The sequence below is a fragment of the Alosa pseudoharengus genome, unplaced genomic scaffold, assembly GCF_046254945.1.
Source record: "Alosa pseudoharengus isolate Yale_2024_CS ecotype anadromous, Long Island Sound unplaced genomic scaffold, YU_APseudo_1.1 YU_APseudo_1.1_scf_6, whole genome shotgun sequence".
Classification (NCBI taxonomy): domain Eukaryota; kingdom Metazoa; phylum Chordata; class Actinopteri; order Clupeiformes; family Clupeidae; genus Alosa; species Alosa pseudoharengus.
The window spans coordinates 26,630,551-26,648,146 of NW_027468848.1; the positions used below are offsets into that span (position 1 = coordinate 26,630,551).

The 17,596-nt window shown below is 41.7% G+C and overlaps 1 protein-coding gene across 1 annotated transcript; it reads left to right on the forward strand.

Moving 5' to 3' along the window:
• Positions 1-16,178: 16,178 nt before the first annotated feature.
• tcima (transcriptional and immune response regulator a) lies at positions 16,179-17,217 on the forward strand. Its single transcript, XM_076269687.1, has one exon. It carries the CDS (start codon positions 16,301-16,303, stop codon positions 16,601-16,603), a length of 303 nt encoding a protein of 100 aa, XP_076125802.1. The 5' UTR covers positions 16,179-16,300; the 3' UTR covers positions 16,604-17,217.
• The last annotated feature ends 379 nt before the right edge of the window (positions 17,218-17,596 follow it).

A 17,596-nucleotide genomic window follows, 5' to 3' on the forward strand; every position in this document is an offset into this window, starting at 1 on the left:
CCAGCACCCATCCGAAATTGTGGAAAAGGGATGTGCGTGGTCACATGTCTACTCTGTTTATTGGCTGAGCATTATTCTATTGCAAGCAACCTGTTATTTTAATAAGTTGTGAGAGCTCCTGAATATGCTCATTGTCTGTGAATACTTGATATAAGGGTTGTTTGAATTCTTTGTGATTACAGATAACAGCTTGATTGTTGAGGTGAACTTGAACATAATATATCACTCTTAAAACGAATGTGTTGTCCCTATCTGGACACAGGGATGTTTTTAAAAAACAAAGCAAGTTGTGTTATTTTTAACACATTTTGTTTAACAAATAAAAAAGGAAAAAAACACAAACTTGTGTTGTCCCTATCTGGACACAGAGATGTGTTAAAACAATGCAAGTTGTGTTGTTTTCAACACATTCGTTTTAAGAGTGTACAGTCTGTGTACTGTATGTGGTGTTCATTATGAAAAGATTTACACATATACATTACGTGTATGACATGTAGATGTACAGATCCCATGTGGGTTTAGCCATAGTGATTTTTTTCAGTGACTGTGTTATGCTCGCTGCAGGTTAGTTATGGGAATAATAATGCTCTAATAATGTTATTTGCCTCTTCAAACTCCATGTCATGGCTGCATTAGCACCTCTATGTGCATTATTATCTGAACACCATCCATTATCCCTTCGTTGTATTCATGTTGTATTCATGTTGTTGGTGGGCAGTGTTGGGAGGGTTACTTTCAAAACGTATTTCGTTACAGAATACAGAATACATGCCCAAAAATGTAATCTGTAACGTATTCCGTTACGTTACTCAATCTGAGTAACGTATTCTGAATACTTAGATTACTTCCGCATTGAATTGCATTTTATAAGTGTAGGAATGCGGCCATCCAATCCTGCTTATAGGCCTACTAAACAGGCCTATTCTGGTGTGTTCTTCTGTTCCAAATGGCGCAAATAGCCTAGTGTTAGGCCCACATAGGAGAATGTAAAGTCAACTAAGCTACAACTAACTACAGCAGGCAACTAGGCTAATTAAAACAAACAAAATAAATAGGCTACTTTAAGGGCGTAGCCAGAAATTATAATTAAGGTGTGCCTGTGAGATTTTTCGGTGGCATCAACCCAGTACAAGTGAGGGGCGCATATGACAGGTGGAACGCAAATGACCTGTAAATGTAAACATGGGCTACTGTATATCAGTGCTCTCAAAATGAACGTGATTAAATGACAATCAAAAACCGAACGTTAAAATATGCTAGGCCTACTCGCAAGAATAATTCTTCAGAGGCTGCACCATATAATTCATTTTAAAACGTAAATGTAGATCTAATTAGAAAAAATAATAATCCATAAAGCTATTTTAAGTTAGAATAAAAAACGTAGAATGCAGTGCCTATTTTAGAGATTGGTTTTATTGTAGGTCTGAACTAGGCTTTGCTTAGGCCTATTGCTTAGCAAACTGTGTAACCGATTGGCCGAAGTAGCCTAGGCTAATACTTGGGAAAATATCCTTTGAACAGACATCAGGAACCACGATTATTGAGGAACAGGAGTTACCACTTACTTTACTCCTAATTTGCTGTGCAAACAGTCATTTCAGGGTCTCCGATGACGTGTCCATAATGCGCGCTGGCTGCGTTTTGAGGCTAGTGCAAGACGGCGGGGCTTGGATTTAAACATGTAAACAATTTCATTGCTTTCAGGAGCTTCTGGAAAAATGGAGTTGCTTTAATTTATTTAGAGAGTGAACAAACTTATGAAACAGAGAAGTATCATCATGTAATCCATTGATTTCAAAAATGTAACTGTATTCTAAATACCAACTATTTAACTTGTAACTGTATCGAAATAGTTACTCATAATTTGTATTCTGAATACGTAACGCCGGTACATGTATTCCGTTACTCCCCAACACTGTTGGTGGGATAGTGCACATACTGTGGCAAATAAATGCTTAGGATGTGTCCAGACATACCTGGTTTCAGTTTCAGGTATTCAGTATCAGTTATTTGGACCACAGTAATCACAGTAAAATCTTGAAATGTACTCTATCAATATGTCTAGGATTTGTCTAGCAGTCTTCCATGGAAGTGTTTGTTAACTTGGCTGATGGGCTAGTGCCAAACTGAGATATGTTCTGTCATTCTGGGAAGAAACACTTTGTGCTTTGTCCTTACAATGTCCTTACTTCCTGAAAGCATGTTCTTGGGTGGATCTTGTTTCCAGTGAACTGCATGTCACAAGGCTGAAGTAAGGTTTCCGCAGCCTTGATTTATTATTTTTTCTTAGCTGGCACCTAACACATTTCTTTGGAAGCACACAGGAGCTGGAGGTGCTCTTTGAAAGCATTTATAACATCAGGGATAAAAAATGAATCATTGTTCTGACTCTCTCAGTGGTATCGTAATTCAGGTCTGCCAATATTACAGTGATCCCGTGGGAGTTTATCTACTGGAGTATTTATACTTGTATGTGGCAATACACAATCAGTTTATGGTTCTAATGAGAAATGTATGGCTTGTGTTATTCACGGAAATGCAACTTTAATAAAACGCTTCGTGGGAATTGGGTTACATATTCCTGAGAGGGTGTAATGTGATCTCTCATTGCTATTCATCCACTTATAAACAATGCAGACATCCAGTTACCTTACAGTTTCTTACTGCCTTTATTCAATGTACGTACTTCTATATTATATCATATAAGAAAATAGATAACATCATGCCCCCAGAGTGTAGCACTTTAGCTGCCTGACTACTATAGATGCCTGGCTGCATCAACTCGAACTAGGTTATTTCGTGTAGCACTCGGTGACCTCAAGAAACGGAGATCTATGTGAAAAATCGCTGGAGCTTTCCTTTAATGTGCAAGGGTATTCTAAAGCTTTGTATACAGAGTATTAATTTACTCTGGCCTGCTCCTCATGGGAGACAGATCGATAAAACACAATCTGTAGGTGATGTGGCACAGTGGAAAGAGAGTGAGGGAAAGAGGGACCCGTAAACATGGTAGGAGGAGATGACATTAGATATCACTGCTAGAAAGAGGCAGCATTTGAACAGATGTAAACTGTGTTTCTTAACGCATCACAAGAGATGGCTAAACAAAATACATGATATGTAAATAAATGTACAAAGACTGTATAAGACTGTACGAAAATAGACCAAAATATAGAGTATCACAGACTCCTGAAAGCCTCAGCTATTGGACTAAGAGAAAACATAAACAACTGAATGTGCATATACTGTACACTAACATGTCTGTTCCATTTTTTACTACAGGCCTGATACCATCATATTTAACTGACTTCAGACTAACAGACTTCAGTATTCAGAAACCAAAAGCTTTGTCCAGGTTTGCTCGACTGCCATTAGTCTAGTCTCTCCACCAGAGGGCGATCTCTGCTAAAGACTGCAGCTGGTTCGTCTGCAGTGTGTGCTGACATTTGACAGCTGATCACTGGAGATTTGGGATGTCAGTACGGTCAGACAGATGGCTTGCCTGTTTGTGTTCACGTGACAATTGGCCAGGATCGATTGCACCAAAGTAACTCAATAGTGTCAGCTGCTCATCCGACACATACAGTAGGAGACCTCAATTGTCCAGCACCGAGTTTGACCTTGATGGAAACCCAGCAAATTGCCATGTGAAAGGCTTACTGCACAGTGTGGTCTTTACTCAACAGGGTTTGTTTTTCAGCATCCCTACATATGCTGGGACTGCAAGTGCACAGTCACATGAAGTGGGATGAAAATAGAACAAAATGAGCATTTTCATCAAATATGTTTTTTTGTATTATTGTTTTGTTATTCAATTTCAATATTCTACAACTGGTACGTGAATTAAAGATAACTTGCTTATTGTCCCCAATGAGCAGAATAGAGAGAGAGCATTGTGAAATTTGTTTTCAACGTGACACAAAATGCCAAATGAAATATAACGCTTTCCTGTGTGGCTGTGTGCAGTCGCTGTCAGCGTAATCTGCGCACACTCGCCCTCCCTCCCTCCATCCCTCTCTCTCCCTCACTCTCTCTCTCTTCCTCTCCCTGCACGTGCCACTGTCATTGCTGCCAGGATGAGTATTCAAATCTGAGCCTTCGGCAGTCAGAGGCTTTGCATATGCAGGGATAGTCTGTTTGATGTCTACAACACTCAACACTCACATTTGCGATTCTCGGTTTGTTGTTTGCATTGATTGAATGAAACGAGATTAGAAGGGTCTTAACAGAAAAAGGGCATCATCACAACACATTCTGCACAGACGCAGGCTTCCTTTGCTTTCATCTGTCTGTATTGAACGTATAGAGAGACGTGCCACTGTATATGTTTTTGGTGCATGTTTCTTTCTTCTTTGAAGTGGTGCTTTCTGAAACATGTTCCACACATGGTAGCCTATAATCCTTGGGAGGCACTCTCAGGAGTTACAGCAGACATATTGCGGCTTTTACTGAAACACACCATTCATAGCACACAAACATTGCCATTTCCTAGAGGTGAGAGCAGCTCATTTCATGCCTATTGAGGACTGAATGAGAGTGGGAACACATTGGTGATTAGGGTCCCGGAGGTGCCTGGGTGGGTAGTGGGAGAGTGAGGTGAGTGCTATATGACGGTGGGAAGCCGCATTATGAAAATGGGTGATTTGCCTCCGCTGCCGGCCTGACATCAGGGCGATGACCTGCTTTCCCCATTGTCAGCGCGCTGATGAGTATCCAAGGCCTTTGTGGCAAGTTAAGTCATCCGCAAGATTGAATTCTCTCTCAGCCTCCCCGACTGGTTTGAACCGGTCATGAGGCAGAACAGCGCACGCTCGTGTGTAGTGTGACTGTGAGAGTGCCTGTGTGTCTTTCTGTGTGTGTGTGTGTGTGCCAGGGGGCTTTCAGTCAGAGCACTGTGCTTCTGCCAAACGGGCAAATTAAATGCAATTATACCTACCTTAGCTAATTACTATTTTCAGCCAGAGTGAGCTGTCACACTGAGCTTGTGCTCTGATTATCTCATAATTCTGTGGCAGCAGACTTGGTCTGTATCTTTTGTTTGAAGTCCGTTTATTAGAGGGTTCGCAACATCAGCTATCTTCATCAGTCTGTCATTTTTGATGGTACACACATAAAGCAAATGACGCACCCTAGTCTCTGTTACAATTAAATGTGTTTCATCATGTGAGACAGACTCAAAAGCGGTTTATTGTGCTATGTTTTCTAACTTTGATCGGACAGGCTAGCACTCTTCTTTTTTCAGGCACCATTGGAGCCTTCTAGCTGTGAGTCAATGGCACTGGCACTGACCCAGCTATGACCATTCTCTCACCTCCTGCCCGACAGAATGTGACAGCACAGGGGTGGTGAGTGACATGGCATGCTTTAACGACTCCATCACCCGCACGCACACACATACACGCACGCACGAAGACACACACACACACACACACACACACACACCATCACCACCACTCTCCCTGGCCGTTCTTTCGAGAAGTTCTCTGTTGTTAAGTAACAGAAGAGGCGAGCGGTAGTGTGGCAGACACACACCGAGGCACGAGTTGACGCCTGGGCCTGAGGGAGAAGGGGGCTGGGAGAGGGCAGGGGGGGGGGGGGGGGTAGGGAGTCCCATCCTTCCTTGACCTTGTTCTCCTGCCAGGACGAACAATAGCACTGCCTGCTCCAGAGCCGATCCCTGAGCTGGAGCCTCTCCAACAGCCACGGCGCTCCTGTCAAGGCCAGGCCACACTGTGACAGCCCAGGGATAGAGAACTGGGGGGGTTGGCAGACTAGCACTACTGCTCAATACGTACTGTAATTACAGACAAATCACACAGGATCCTCACTGTATGGATTTACAACCAGCCTGCACTGGTATGCTGGTGCTCGTTTGTTGAGCTGCCATAGACAACCAAAGGTGGGGTTCTTTGAGTGCGTCTCGAGTGCGAGCTAATTATACAATCAATGAGCGTCTCGCATGCAAGTGTGATGATCGTCTCACCTCGCAAGCCCGAGCTCCTGGGGCCCTGATTGGCTGACGTCACACAGAGTCACGATCTGCTCATCCTACTGACTATAATACCTTGTTTATGAGAGTTGTAGTATCGTGACACAACAATCTTAGAGAGGGCTGATGACACACCAGGACTTTCCTCATTCTTTTCCCTGCACCCACTCTCCTGCTTGTTTTGCTCACCAGTTTGTTTATTGGGAGATGTTGCATGCCGCTTACTGTTCTGTTATTGTAATGTAGAAAATGAGCCGTAAACACAAAGGACACGCAACACCATGACGACACGTGTCACTAACCGGAGAGTAGGAGGAGATGCATATATTTACGCATGGAAGATGAGTCCTTTGACGGAAGCAAACATAGAAAAGGTTGCAACAAGGAGCAAACGCGTCATCAGTTTATCAGTGCCCATGTTGTTCCGAGTGTGACAGCATTGCCTTTTCCATTGCCTTACTGGTTTATTTTTACACTTTAACATGACAAACTATTGTAGTATGTCATTCTTCAAGTTAAGAATGAATCTAAAAACCACAACCTCACAAAATGTAGTTCAATATTCTTTTTTTGTCAAAAATATGACTTAGAGTGACCTCTCTTTGCACACACAAAAGCTGTTCAGCAGTGCTCTCTCTCTCTATCTTTCTCTCTCTCTCTCTTTCTCACTGCACTAGCTCTGCTTTTTTCCTAACCAAAAAGGAGGGCAGCCCAAGTGAGACATTACAGTGTAAAACGATGGAGGTTAGAGTGGGCGCATACAGTGGTGTTCTGGAATGTGACTCCAGGGCCACCCAGGCCGTGTGCACCATGACAGGGCTGTTCTCCGCAGTGATGGCCTGAGGCTGTGCGGGGGGCCACCCAGTCCCTGCGCTCTCACTCTGAACTCTGATTAGAGAGTGCTGTGATGTGGAGACAGACGCGATGCAGCAGCAACGCTCTCGTTCCTCCTCCTCCCTCCCTCCACCCACCGAGGCTGATTTAGCGAACGCCATGGCCAGGCCCCAGAGGCTGTGATCACAGCCGGTTTGAGCCGGTTTGCTCTTCGAGCATGTAACACTGCCTGCCCGGCTGCCTGGGCGCCCCGTGTGGGAACCGCACTGATGAGTCATTTAATCTGCGTGCTCAGGCCGCTTCTCTCTCTCTCTTTCTTTTTCTCTCTCTCTCTCTCTCTCTCTCTCCCTCTCCCTCTCTCTCTCTCTGTCTGTCTCTCTCTCAGCTCCCCCTATCCCCAACACCGCCACCATCACCACTACCCCCTCAGAGTGAATCAGGGGAAACACGAGCTCTCGCTTCCCTGTGCGTGCCAAGAGGCTGCTTCGGAGGGCAAATGCACTATTGTCGACCAAGCACCCAGACCGCCACAACAGCCATCTGCTGGGTTATGCAAAGTCCACTTTGGAAAAAAGGGGATTATGTTTTTGTATTTTTGTGATTGTCCAAAGATTTCCCAGAGTAATAGCCAACAACCTATTCATGTAATACCCACTTAATTATACAAATGACTATTCTCTTTCAATCCAGGTGTAATTAAAGTAAATGTCAATATGTTATGGCATTATGAAACACAATGTGCATTATGTCTGACCTGATTATTGTTTGTATTACTAGTGTTCTGTAAAAATAAATCCAATGTTTAAACAAAAGTCAAAATGCAGTCACATGAGCAAAACATGAAGCAGTGTTTTTCATCCCAATTGCAACCCTTTTTACCCAGAGATCTCTCTGGCTGTTTCTCCAGTCCCCTCCACTGTTTCTTGTTCCATGTTTTTAGAGGGGATGCATCCCCTCTATTGAAATCCGGTGACTTCTTCTTATTACAGTGCATGAAAATGCACTGTACTGTTCTTCCTAGGCAACTTCTTATTATTCCGCTTACCACTTTTTCCGTACGCAATTTCTCTTGAACAGTTTAACTGAAACTTTGTTCAAACTTTGTAACGTAGGTATTCAAACGGACCAAGCTGCTATGTCTTTTCAACTTTGAAACTTTTATACTTTTTAAACTATTAAAGAAAAACTTTTTTTTTCTTGACTTAACATTGTTGATTGTGACATCATAATAATCACCGTTAAGCAATTAGAATCATATGGCAGGTGTTCAGGCCACCTGGATCAACTGCCAGTCTCAGGCTTTAAGCATACAAACTGGCCTTATTAAGACTACACATCCTGTTCAACTGCTTCCTCTGCCAAAAAACTGTTTCAAAATAAAGGTCCTCACTACAATATTTCACTGTTAAACAATTTAAACTACTGAACTTTTCAACTGTTCAGCCATTGTAACTGTTACTTGTCATCAACTATGACTCCTATCCACTGTAGCTAGTTAGCATGGTTAACACAGTTAGCATGTTAGCATAGTTAGCATGCTAGTTAGCATTTTAAACAAAATTGCTAAAAATGATTAGCTAAGTTAGCTAAGTAACATGGTTAGCATGTTAGCATTGTTAGCATGCTAGTTAACATTTTTAACAAAACTGCTAAAAATGATTAGCTAAGTAACATGGTTAACATAGTTAGCATGTTAACATTGTTAGCATTCTAGTTAGCATAGTTAGCATAACTGATAAAAATGATTAGCTAGGTTAGCTAAGTCACATAATTAACATAGTTAGCATGTTAGCATTGTTAACATGCTAGTTAGCATAGTTAGCATAACTACTAAAAATGATAAGCTAGGTTAGCTAAGTCACATGGTTAATATAGTTAGCATGTTTAGCAAAACTGATAGAAAACGTTAGTTAAGTTAGCTAAGTAGCATGGTTAACATAGTTAACATTGCTAGCATAGTTAGCATGTTTATCAAAACTGCTAGAAAATGTTAGCTAAGTAGCATGGTTAGCATGTTAACATTGCTAGCACTGCTATAAAACATTAGCTAAGTAACATGGTTAGCATAGTTAAAAATCTTAGCATAACTACTAGCAAACATCAGAGTCATTCCAACTTTTAGTTATCGTCAAATATCTACCTATACACAGCCATTAAACTATTTGAATATCAACATTCATTAAACTGCTAGAAAATGTTAGCTAAGTTAGCTAAGTACCATGGTTAGCATGTTAGCATTGCTAGCACTGCTATAAAACATTAGCTAAGTAGCATGGTTAGCATAGTTAAAAATCTTAACATAACTGCTAGCAAACATCAGAGCCATTCCAACTTTCAGTTATCGTCAAATATCTACCTATACACAGCCATTAAACTATTTGAATATCAACATTCATTAAACTGCTAGAAAACGTTAGCTAAGTTAGCTAAGTAGCATTGTTAGCATGTTAACATTGCTAGCACTGCTATAAAACATTAGCTAAGTAGCATGGTTAGCATAGTTAAAAATCTTAGCATAACTGCTAGCAAACATCAGAGCCATTCCAACTTTTAGTTATCGTCAAATATCTACCTATACACAGCCATTAAACTATTTGAATATCAACATTCATTAAACTGCTAGAAAATGTTAGCTAAGTTAGCTAAGTACCATGGTTAGCATGTTAGCATTGCTAGCACTGCTATAAAACATTAGCTAAGTAGCATGGTTAGCATAGTTAAAAATCTTAGCATAACTGCTATTACATTAATACACAGGATTAGATGTTAAAATCCCTTGTGCCAAAATCCAAGGTAAAAACACATTCAGAAGCCCCTGCTCAAGTTTAACTTTAAAAAGCACACTACCCACAAATCCGCCAACAAATGGTCACAAGCACAATACAAATGGCCTATCCAACAGCAGTAGCCTATATAGTATGCGGCATGTCATTGGGGTTATCAAGTGGGCACCCTCATTCACCGATGTTTCGTTAAGTTAGGCCCACGACACCTCATGAAGGCTTAACAGTGAAACCAGCGTCCTGGAGACACTCCCCTCCATGCTGCCACCATATTACCACATTGAAATATCCAATACCCAAAATACTCTTAACCAGCCCAGGCATGGTCAAGGTTGGCTAGGTTGGTCCGTCCCGTTGATGTGGACTGAACCATAACCATAAAAAACCTTGGCCAACCAACCATCACCCTAGGCACAGCCCATCACAAACACAAAACAAATTAGCCAGTTAGCTTAGCCTGTTAGCTTAGGCCCCATCCCAAACACAAAACAAATTAGCCAGCAGTTAGCAGTTAGCTTACGCCCCATGCTGCCCCATATTACCACAACAAGCATCCAAATACCCTTAACCAACCTAGGCATGGTCTAAGTTGGCTAGGTCGGTCCGTCCCGTTGATGCGGACTGAACCATAAACCTTAAAGAACCTTAGCCAAGTACCATCAACCTAGGCACAGTCCATCACAAACACAAAACAAATGAGCCAGTTAGCTTACCTTAGCTTGCGCCCCAGGAAGGGTAACTTCTCCTTACCCACAACCAAAACAAATGAGCCAGTTAGCTTACCTTAGCTTGCGCCCCAGGAAGGGTAACTTCTCCTTACCCACAACCATTCGCTTGCCCGTTCTGCTGTCAACAACTTTTAAACTATTTACCTTCAACTTTTAAACGGTCTACTTTTAAACTATCATTAATCTATCTATTAAACTAGCTGTCTATCAACAACTTTTAAACTATCTACAGTCTATCAACAACTTTTAAACTATCTACATTCAGCTTTTAAACAGTCTACTTTTAAACTATCAACTTTTATTAAGCTATGCAACCACCATGTCTATCCTAGCATCACCGTAGTAACCATCTCTGTATTATCTGTTTTAACTATACATGATATTTTACATCACAACTTTAGCATTTTCATGCACTGGTAATTCCTTGGAATTGCATTTCTAGTTATTATTATTATTCTTTTTACCTTTTTGTGTGCGCTATTCAGCCCAAACTGTTTAATGTACAAATTTGGTTGAAACACCGTTCCGTAGATCTTTCAAGGCTTTACCGTCCTATCCGTTTTTCATTTTTGAGAAGTTTATACTTTTTGAGATATTTGTAATTAAAAGTGTATTTTTCCCCCATAGACTTGAATGGGGGTTGTGATGTCATAATAGAGCCAGCTGCGCTCGTTAAGTAGTTCTCAGAGCAGTTCCCAGGCTAATCAGAATACTGGCACAGGTGTCACCTGTGAGGAATCCAACTGTCTCAGCTTCTAAGCATACACTCTAGCTCTACCTGAACTACACATCCTGTTAAAGTGTTTCCTGTGTGTCAAAATAAAAGTCCCAGCCATATCTCATGCATTCAGCATTATATCTCCAGAACGGCTTGACGTACATGCTTCAAATTTGGTACGAGTGTTTTTATGGACTCAAAGATGAAGTGAGTTGATGTTGGAGGTTGAAGGTCAAATGTCAAGGTCAAAAACACCTTGAGTGTGATATCTCAAGAATGCCATGTCACACAAGATTCAAATTTGGTTACTCCAAAAGCACCTTTGCAGGTATCACAATTACCCTACCAACCAGCTAGCAGCAAGCTCAACAACCCCACCAACACCCTAACCAGCAGATTGCATTCCCTCATGTAATTCCTCGGAATTGCATTTCTAGTTTTTTCTGTTGTTACTCCAGTTGTTGATGAATACTTGGAGACAGACAGCCATTGTAGGCACCAATGGTATATCAGTCATGTTCCAAGAGGAACTGTCTGGCGATTTGGTTGGTGGCACGGGTGGAGGTTGTTGTGGAGGGAAACCCAGGATTGTTTGTGTTCCTGCTCCAACTCTGAATGACACCATAATACTGTGAGGGTGGGGGGTCTCTCCAGTTCCAGAGGCCTTTACTGTTGTTGCACAACCAGCCCAATAGAACGTCCAGTAACCGACTCATTATAAATACACTTAGGGGAGAGTGGGGTGAGTTGTGCCAGTTTTTACTTAAAGTGACTTTAAAGGGAGGCCATGATAGTAATGCTTCCAACTACAATATGAACATATATTTCAGGATGTGGTGCATCTCTGGGAACAATAACTTTCAATCTGAAATATAGTATTTAAGAGATATAGCTTTCTGAAAAAAAGTGGTCTTGTGGCACAACTTGCCCCCGGTGCGGGGTAAGTTGTGCCTTTGAAGAGAATGCATTGGGGTAAATTGTGCCATCGATTATTGAAGTAAAACAGTATATTTTGATCTCAGACACTGTAATGCTTTATAAAAGCTAGACAAATTCAATACAAAATTACTAATTTAAGGTTTATTTAAAGTTATTTTACAACATCAAAGGCCAACTTTCTACAAGCCTATTGCGCCACACGAGCACATCAAAGGTAATTTTCCATTGTCACACCAGTTTCATCCATGTTGTAGATCTTGTGTGGAGGGAAGTCATACCTGAAATGAGATTAAAGTTTTGTTGATCAGAGAAGTTTACAGCAGATTTAGGTGGTTGGATGTGGTTGTGTAGATGTCAACTCTGCCACTGCTACTACCTAGAGATGATGTTCCCCCTCTCCTTCCCAGGCTTCCTGGTCAGTGTGTGTGTGTGTGAAGTTCACAGCATTTCATGGACTTAGACCGTGAAACATTACTGCTAGTGCCTTTATATGTTCTGCCAGCTCCTTCTCCATACAGTATGCCCTGCCTGTCTTCGTCTTATAACACTGTGTGGCATGATGGTATATTTCTATTTTTGGTCTAAAATAAAGAATGTCACATAGTTTTAGTAATAAAATGTAAGAATAAAATGCACAATTACAATAAAATAATATGTTTAAAACATTATTTATAAGTGGGGGTGAGTATAAGTGGAGGTGCCACTGGCACAACTTAACCCAGGGCCTTTGGCACAAATCACCCCAACCCCACCATTTTGGAAAAAATGCATCATCCATCAGATTTGAGCTAACATCATGCTACCTGTATAGACTCATAATGTAGCTTACCAAAGCACTAAAACATGTGTGAAATGTTTCAAACTTGTCTATAACTGTTTTGACACAACAATAAAAAAAACATGATCATAGAAATTTTACTTTGAAAGGCAAAAAACAGTTCTTTTAACTTAAATGTGCCTACCTCTCATGCAATGAGGCTCTCTTCTCTGCAGGATGATTGAAATGGTTGAGTCTTCAAAAATGTGTGGTCACATGACCAATTTCTTCTATAGTTTCCTAGAAATAGGGGGTGGCACAACTTCCCCACTGGCACCAATCACCCCACTCTCCCCTACAGCTAGCCCCACTGATTCCAGTAAGAAACGCATGTGGGGAATCCAGAACAGGTGCTGTACTTTGAGGTGGGGTTCACACTCTCATAAAACGCATAACTGGGCTCTGGCTTCTCATGGCTCCATCAGTGGGGATGCATTTTAATTGGCTTGTAAATTCACCTGTTGTGTTGCAGTGCTGTTGTTTTCTGGAAGGCAACCCCCCCCCCCCCCCCCCCGCTTCCCACACTCGGTGAATGCTCTAAAATTGACCCCCATTAAGATCATTATTAAAGAATGATTATACACTCCAGTCCAGCCGATATTGATAAACTCCTGGGGTGTTGTGTCCTCCCTCTATCTCGGCCTGTTACTCATTCACAGCTGATTTACAGCTTCACATTCCTGGAGCACTGGGTTGTACATGGTGACCTCCTTGATGTCAACATCATCTATACTTGCTATGTTTTGCATAATTCTAAAAAACAACAGTATGTGCATACTGAAAGCACTAGCTGTACACCAGAAACCCTGTTTACGTAACATTTTAAATTCGATCAGGTTATTCACATTGGAGGCACTGAAACATTTATTTTGTTACACTAAACAAGTTATTTTGAGCCGTTTTATTTTTCCGACTCAAAACAAAAGTAATTCAATATTGTGCCTGTTTATTAGGACACATTAGTATTATCATTACTACAGCATTCGTCTCCCCCATTAGAAATCTTCTGCAGCTTTTTGACCTCGTAATCAATCCCTCCATTAGCTGTTATCGCCTGTGAACTCACAGCATGCAGACAGGCACTTTACGTAACTGTTCTGAACTTATCTATGATAACCCAGAGATAATGTGATGGGTTAGCCAATATCAAATTAATATTTCATTCACAGCTTCAACAAGAAGACCCAATTTAGTATTTAGCTCACAACGGGCCCGCTGCAAGTTCAGCAGATGAGGTCAGATACCCAGGGGACCAGAAAAAATGTGCTCACTTCCTAGAACTGCGAGCCTCAAAGCAGAGGACAGAGGTGGCACAGAGAAAAGCAGCGCATATGGTCACACAGCATGTTGACAACAAGGTCAGAACAAGGTCAGACGGACAAAAAGAGCAGAAAATATTCAATTTGTTTTATTCAGAGACATTGTGACTCCTGCTTGTTCCGCTGTGACATGTCGCCAATCGATGGTGATTATGGGAAAGTCACTCATGTCTGCACATTGTCAACTTCTTATCTTATTTCATTTTCCGCCTGAGAGATAAGACTTCAAGGTTTGCTTTGCAGTCGTCCAATGTAATAGTATAACAGCTTTCCGTGGCCCTAATGAAACGCATGACTGGCTTAATCCCGATAGGCATCATTTAAAGTATTTGAAACATGCTCAGTATTGCTTCACACACAAAAAAATTAAACAACTCCAACTCTAGAACACCATAAAACAATTTGGCACTGTTTGCAGGCTGGATACTGGAATCCTCTATCTTGCGGACATATTTCATGGTGTGCTGAGAGGCAAACTGACATCTTCAGGTTGAGGGCTTTTCATTGTCTGGCTCCAGAGGTCTGCGCTGAGAGAGTATTGTCTCCGCTGGCCGGACTGTTGGGAGTCACCTCTGACCCCAGACTAAATTTGGTACCGCCATTGTTATGATTAATAAAGGACACTTGGCTTATGTTACTGGGCAGGGTTGGCTAAGCAACTCGAGCAAGCACTTCCTTTTCCCCCTCCCACAAGATCTTATTGTCCCCTCTGTGTCTGAGTTTGAACTCTTGAGTACTTTAAGGTCATAAATATGCTTTCTTCTCCCCCTGACAGCGTTTCCGCACCTTGCCCCATTCTTCCCTGGCTCCAGTCTTAACTGCCATGCCAGTCTAGGACAGGACCGTATGCGGTGGCGAGACAGTGTGGACAGACAGCTGGGAGAGAAGGGGGAAAGAAGGTAACTGTCAATCATCGATGGCAAGCAACTTGCATTCCACACATCTGTTTGCCTGGCACATCTTTCATCATAAATGTTACCCTGGAGATCTAATAAGAACACGTCAAACATTTTTTCCTTGCCTCTCGCGTGTGACAAAAACCCCACAATTATTGCACTGGTTCTGGACAATAAAGACTGGAGTTTTGGAAACAACAAAGTCAGTTAAAAGTAGCCTACTTGACTTGAGATCTATTTGTTTGTAACTTGAGTGGGTGTTATTCTCGGTAAACATGTGGGCCATGACTAAAAATAGAACAACTTACTGGTGATTCCCATCATGTATTTGGCACAAGAGTAAGTTTGCCAAGTAAGACATAGTTGTTTGTGTGTGAGTAATGAGGGTGCACGCTAGCTTTACAGATGGAGTCTATTGATAACAGACACAGGAGTCACTGCGAGGTAAGAACTCAATGTATCGATGTAAAACAGTCTTGGCAAATCTTCAAATGCTGGATGTTTTAATGCAGTATGTCACTTCATGCTCATGCATGATGTGAAGCAATTGCTTCAAGCAAAATGTGTTACTCTGCAAAGAAACATAAGCCAAAATATATAAAATATATGGAGAATGTAAAAAAAGGAGCACAGGTTATATAGGCCTATGCTAGTTGTGTAAGATGTGACTGACAGTACCCAATATTTCCTTTAAATATGTTCCTTTGCATTTTAGTCTATGGATTTCATACTTGGGCAATTGCATGTGTATTTTGAAACGCTGTGGATTAAATTGCCTATTTTAGTAGATTACAAGGCAGGCCTAGGCCTACTGGCATCTCAAAATAGGGAATATTTTTTAGTTGAGCCAAGTTATGTTTCTGAGTGCATCATACAACATTTTAGCCCATGCCTAAAGTGCTATTTCCAGGGTAAACCTTCATTTGAAACATTTTAGATTCTCAGCCTGCCTGTTCCATGTTTTTCTGTAGGCTATTGGCAAGCACGATGCGGGTCTCTTGCTTGCAGCTTACAGCTGTGCTGGAGTAGGACATTGCACGTTAGCTTCGCTGGTTCTCTGTGGGCGTGTAGTAGGACTTGTGACGTCAGCCGTGCAAGTGGGACTTGACAGCCGGGAAGCCTACAGCAACTGTATAAATAGCTCCAGCAAGGGACTAGGCTCTCCACTCACACACAGAGAGCACACAAGCAGCCGGCAACCCAACTCAGCTGAGAGAGTTGGCGACCAAGCCTCTGCCGCGAACAGACAAGAAACGCGAAAACAACTAAACGCAAGGATGTCTTCTTACGTAACTTCGGACTGTCACCGCGTCTGCCCGTCCTCTCACGGGAACCGGTTTGACACAGCGCACCGCAAAAAGGCCGTGGGTAACATCTTCGAGAACGTCAACCAGGACGCTCTGATGAGGCTGTTCCAGAAAACGGGAGACATGAAGGCGGAGGAGCGGGTGAGGAGTATCTTCTCCTACGCACAGGACCCAGAGGAGACGGCCAAAGCCTTAATGGCCCTGAAACAGCGCAAGAAGGACAAGTTTCTGCGGATCGCAGGGATGGTTAGGAACCTGCTGAAACTCCGTTGACTGTTCTATATCGACTCGTGACGAGTTGTTTTGACCCAGCATATAAGTCTGTCAGCACACTGACACCTGGCTAACAGGAAGTTCAAGAGCAGATGGCAAACGACACGGAGATGAGCTAAGGGCTCCTGGCTAAAATGCTCAAAGAAACTTGCCTGGACTACGGAGATGTCATCCACTGATGCAGCTCGCCCTGAGGGATGCGCAGTGACCTGCTACATGATGCACGGAGGGATGCAGCACAGTGATGGAGCTGCGCACTAGAAAATTCTTGGGGCCTTTTCCCAAGCACAAGTCAAAGAGACTCTTGCAACGGCGTCTCAGTGATGAACTGCATTTTAAAAATGCGCTTTTTATCTGCACCTTGAAGGTGTTCTTAATGGTTCATGAAAGTAGTGACTGTGATGAGACACTGGTGCCGAAGATATTGCCTGAAAATGTTGCCTGTATTGTTTGCAAACAAATGCCTTGTCTCTGTACCAGTTTTACTTTGTGATACCTGCTATCTCTTTATTAGTGGCCACTAATTTATTTGTCAAAATGTTATGAAAACACCAGCTCATGACTTTTCTAAAAGTTATTTTTCAATTTCTATAATAAATTATGAACTCAAGAAATATATTTCTTCACTCTGTTATTTCACACCTTTAACACCACATAAGACACTGCATAATATGATTATTCAGGCCTATATTAAGTTAACTTGAAATATATACCTTGATATATATAATTTGTGACAGGATTAAGATTACCAAAGTTTATGAAAAATATATTTATATTTTAAACAACAATAACAAAAAAAACATTAATTACAGGTCAATAATTATGTAGACCATCTGCCATTTTACAAAAGGGTTCATCATCAGTCTCTGGTATTATAGTGCAGCTCAATGTTTAAATTCCATCGAAAGTGATACAGGCATCTAAATCTCAAATCCATGAGTCAGCTTTATTTCTATGTAAACAGAACAGAATATTGAAATTCCGACCTCTAAC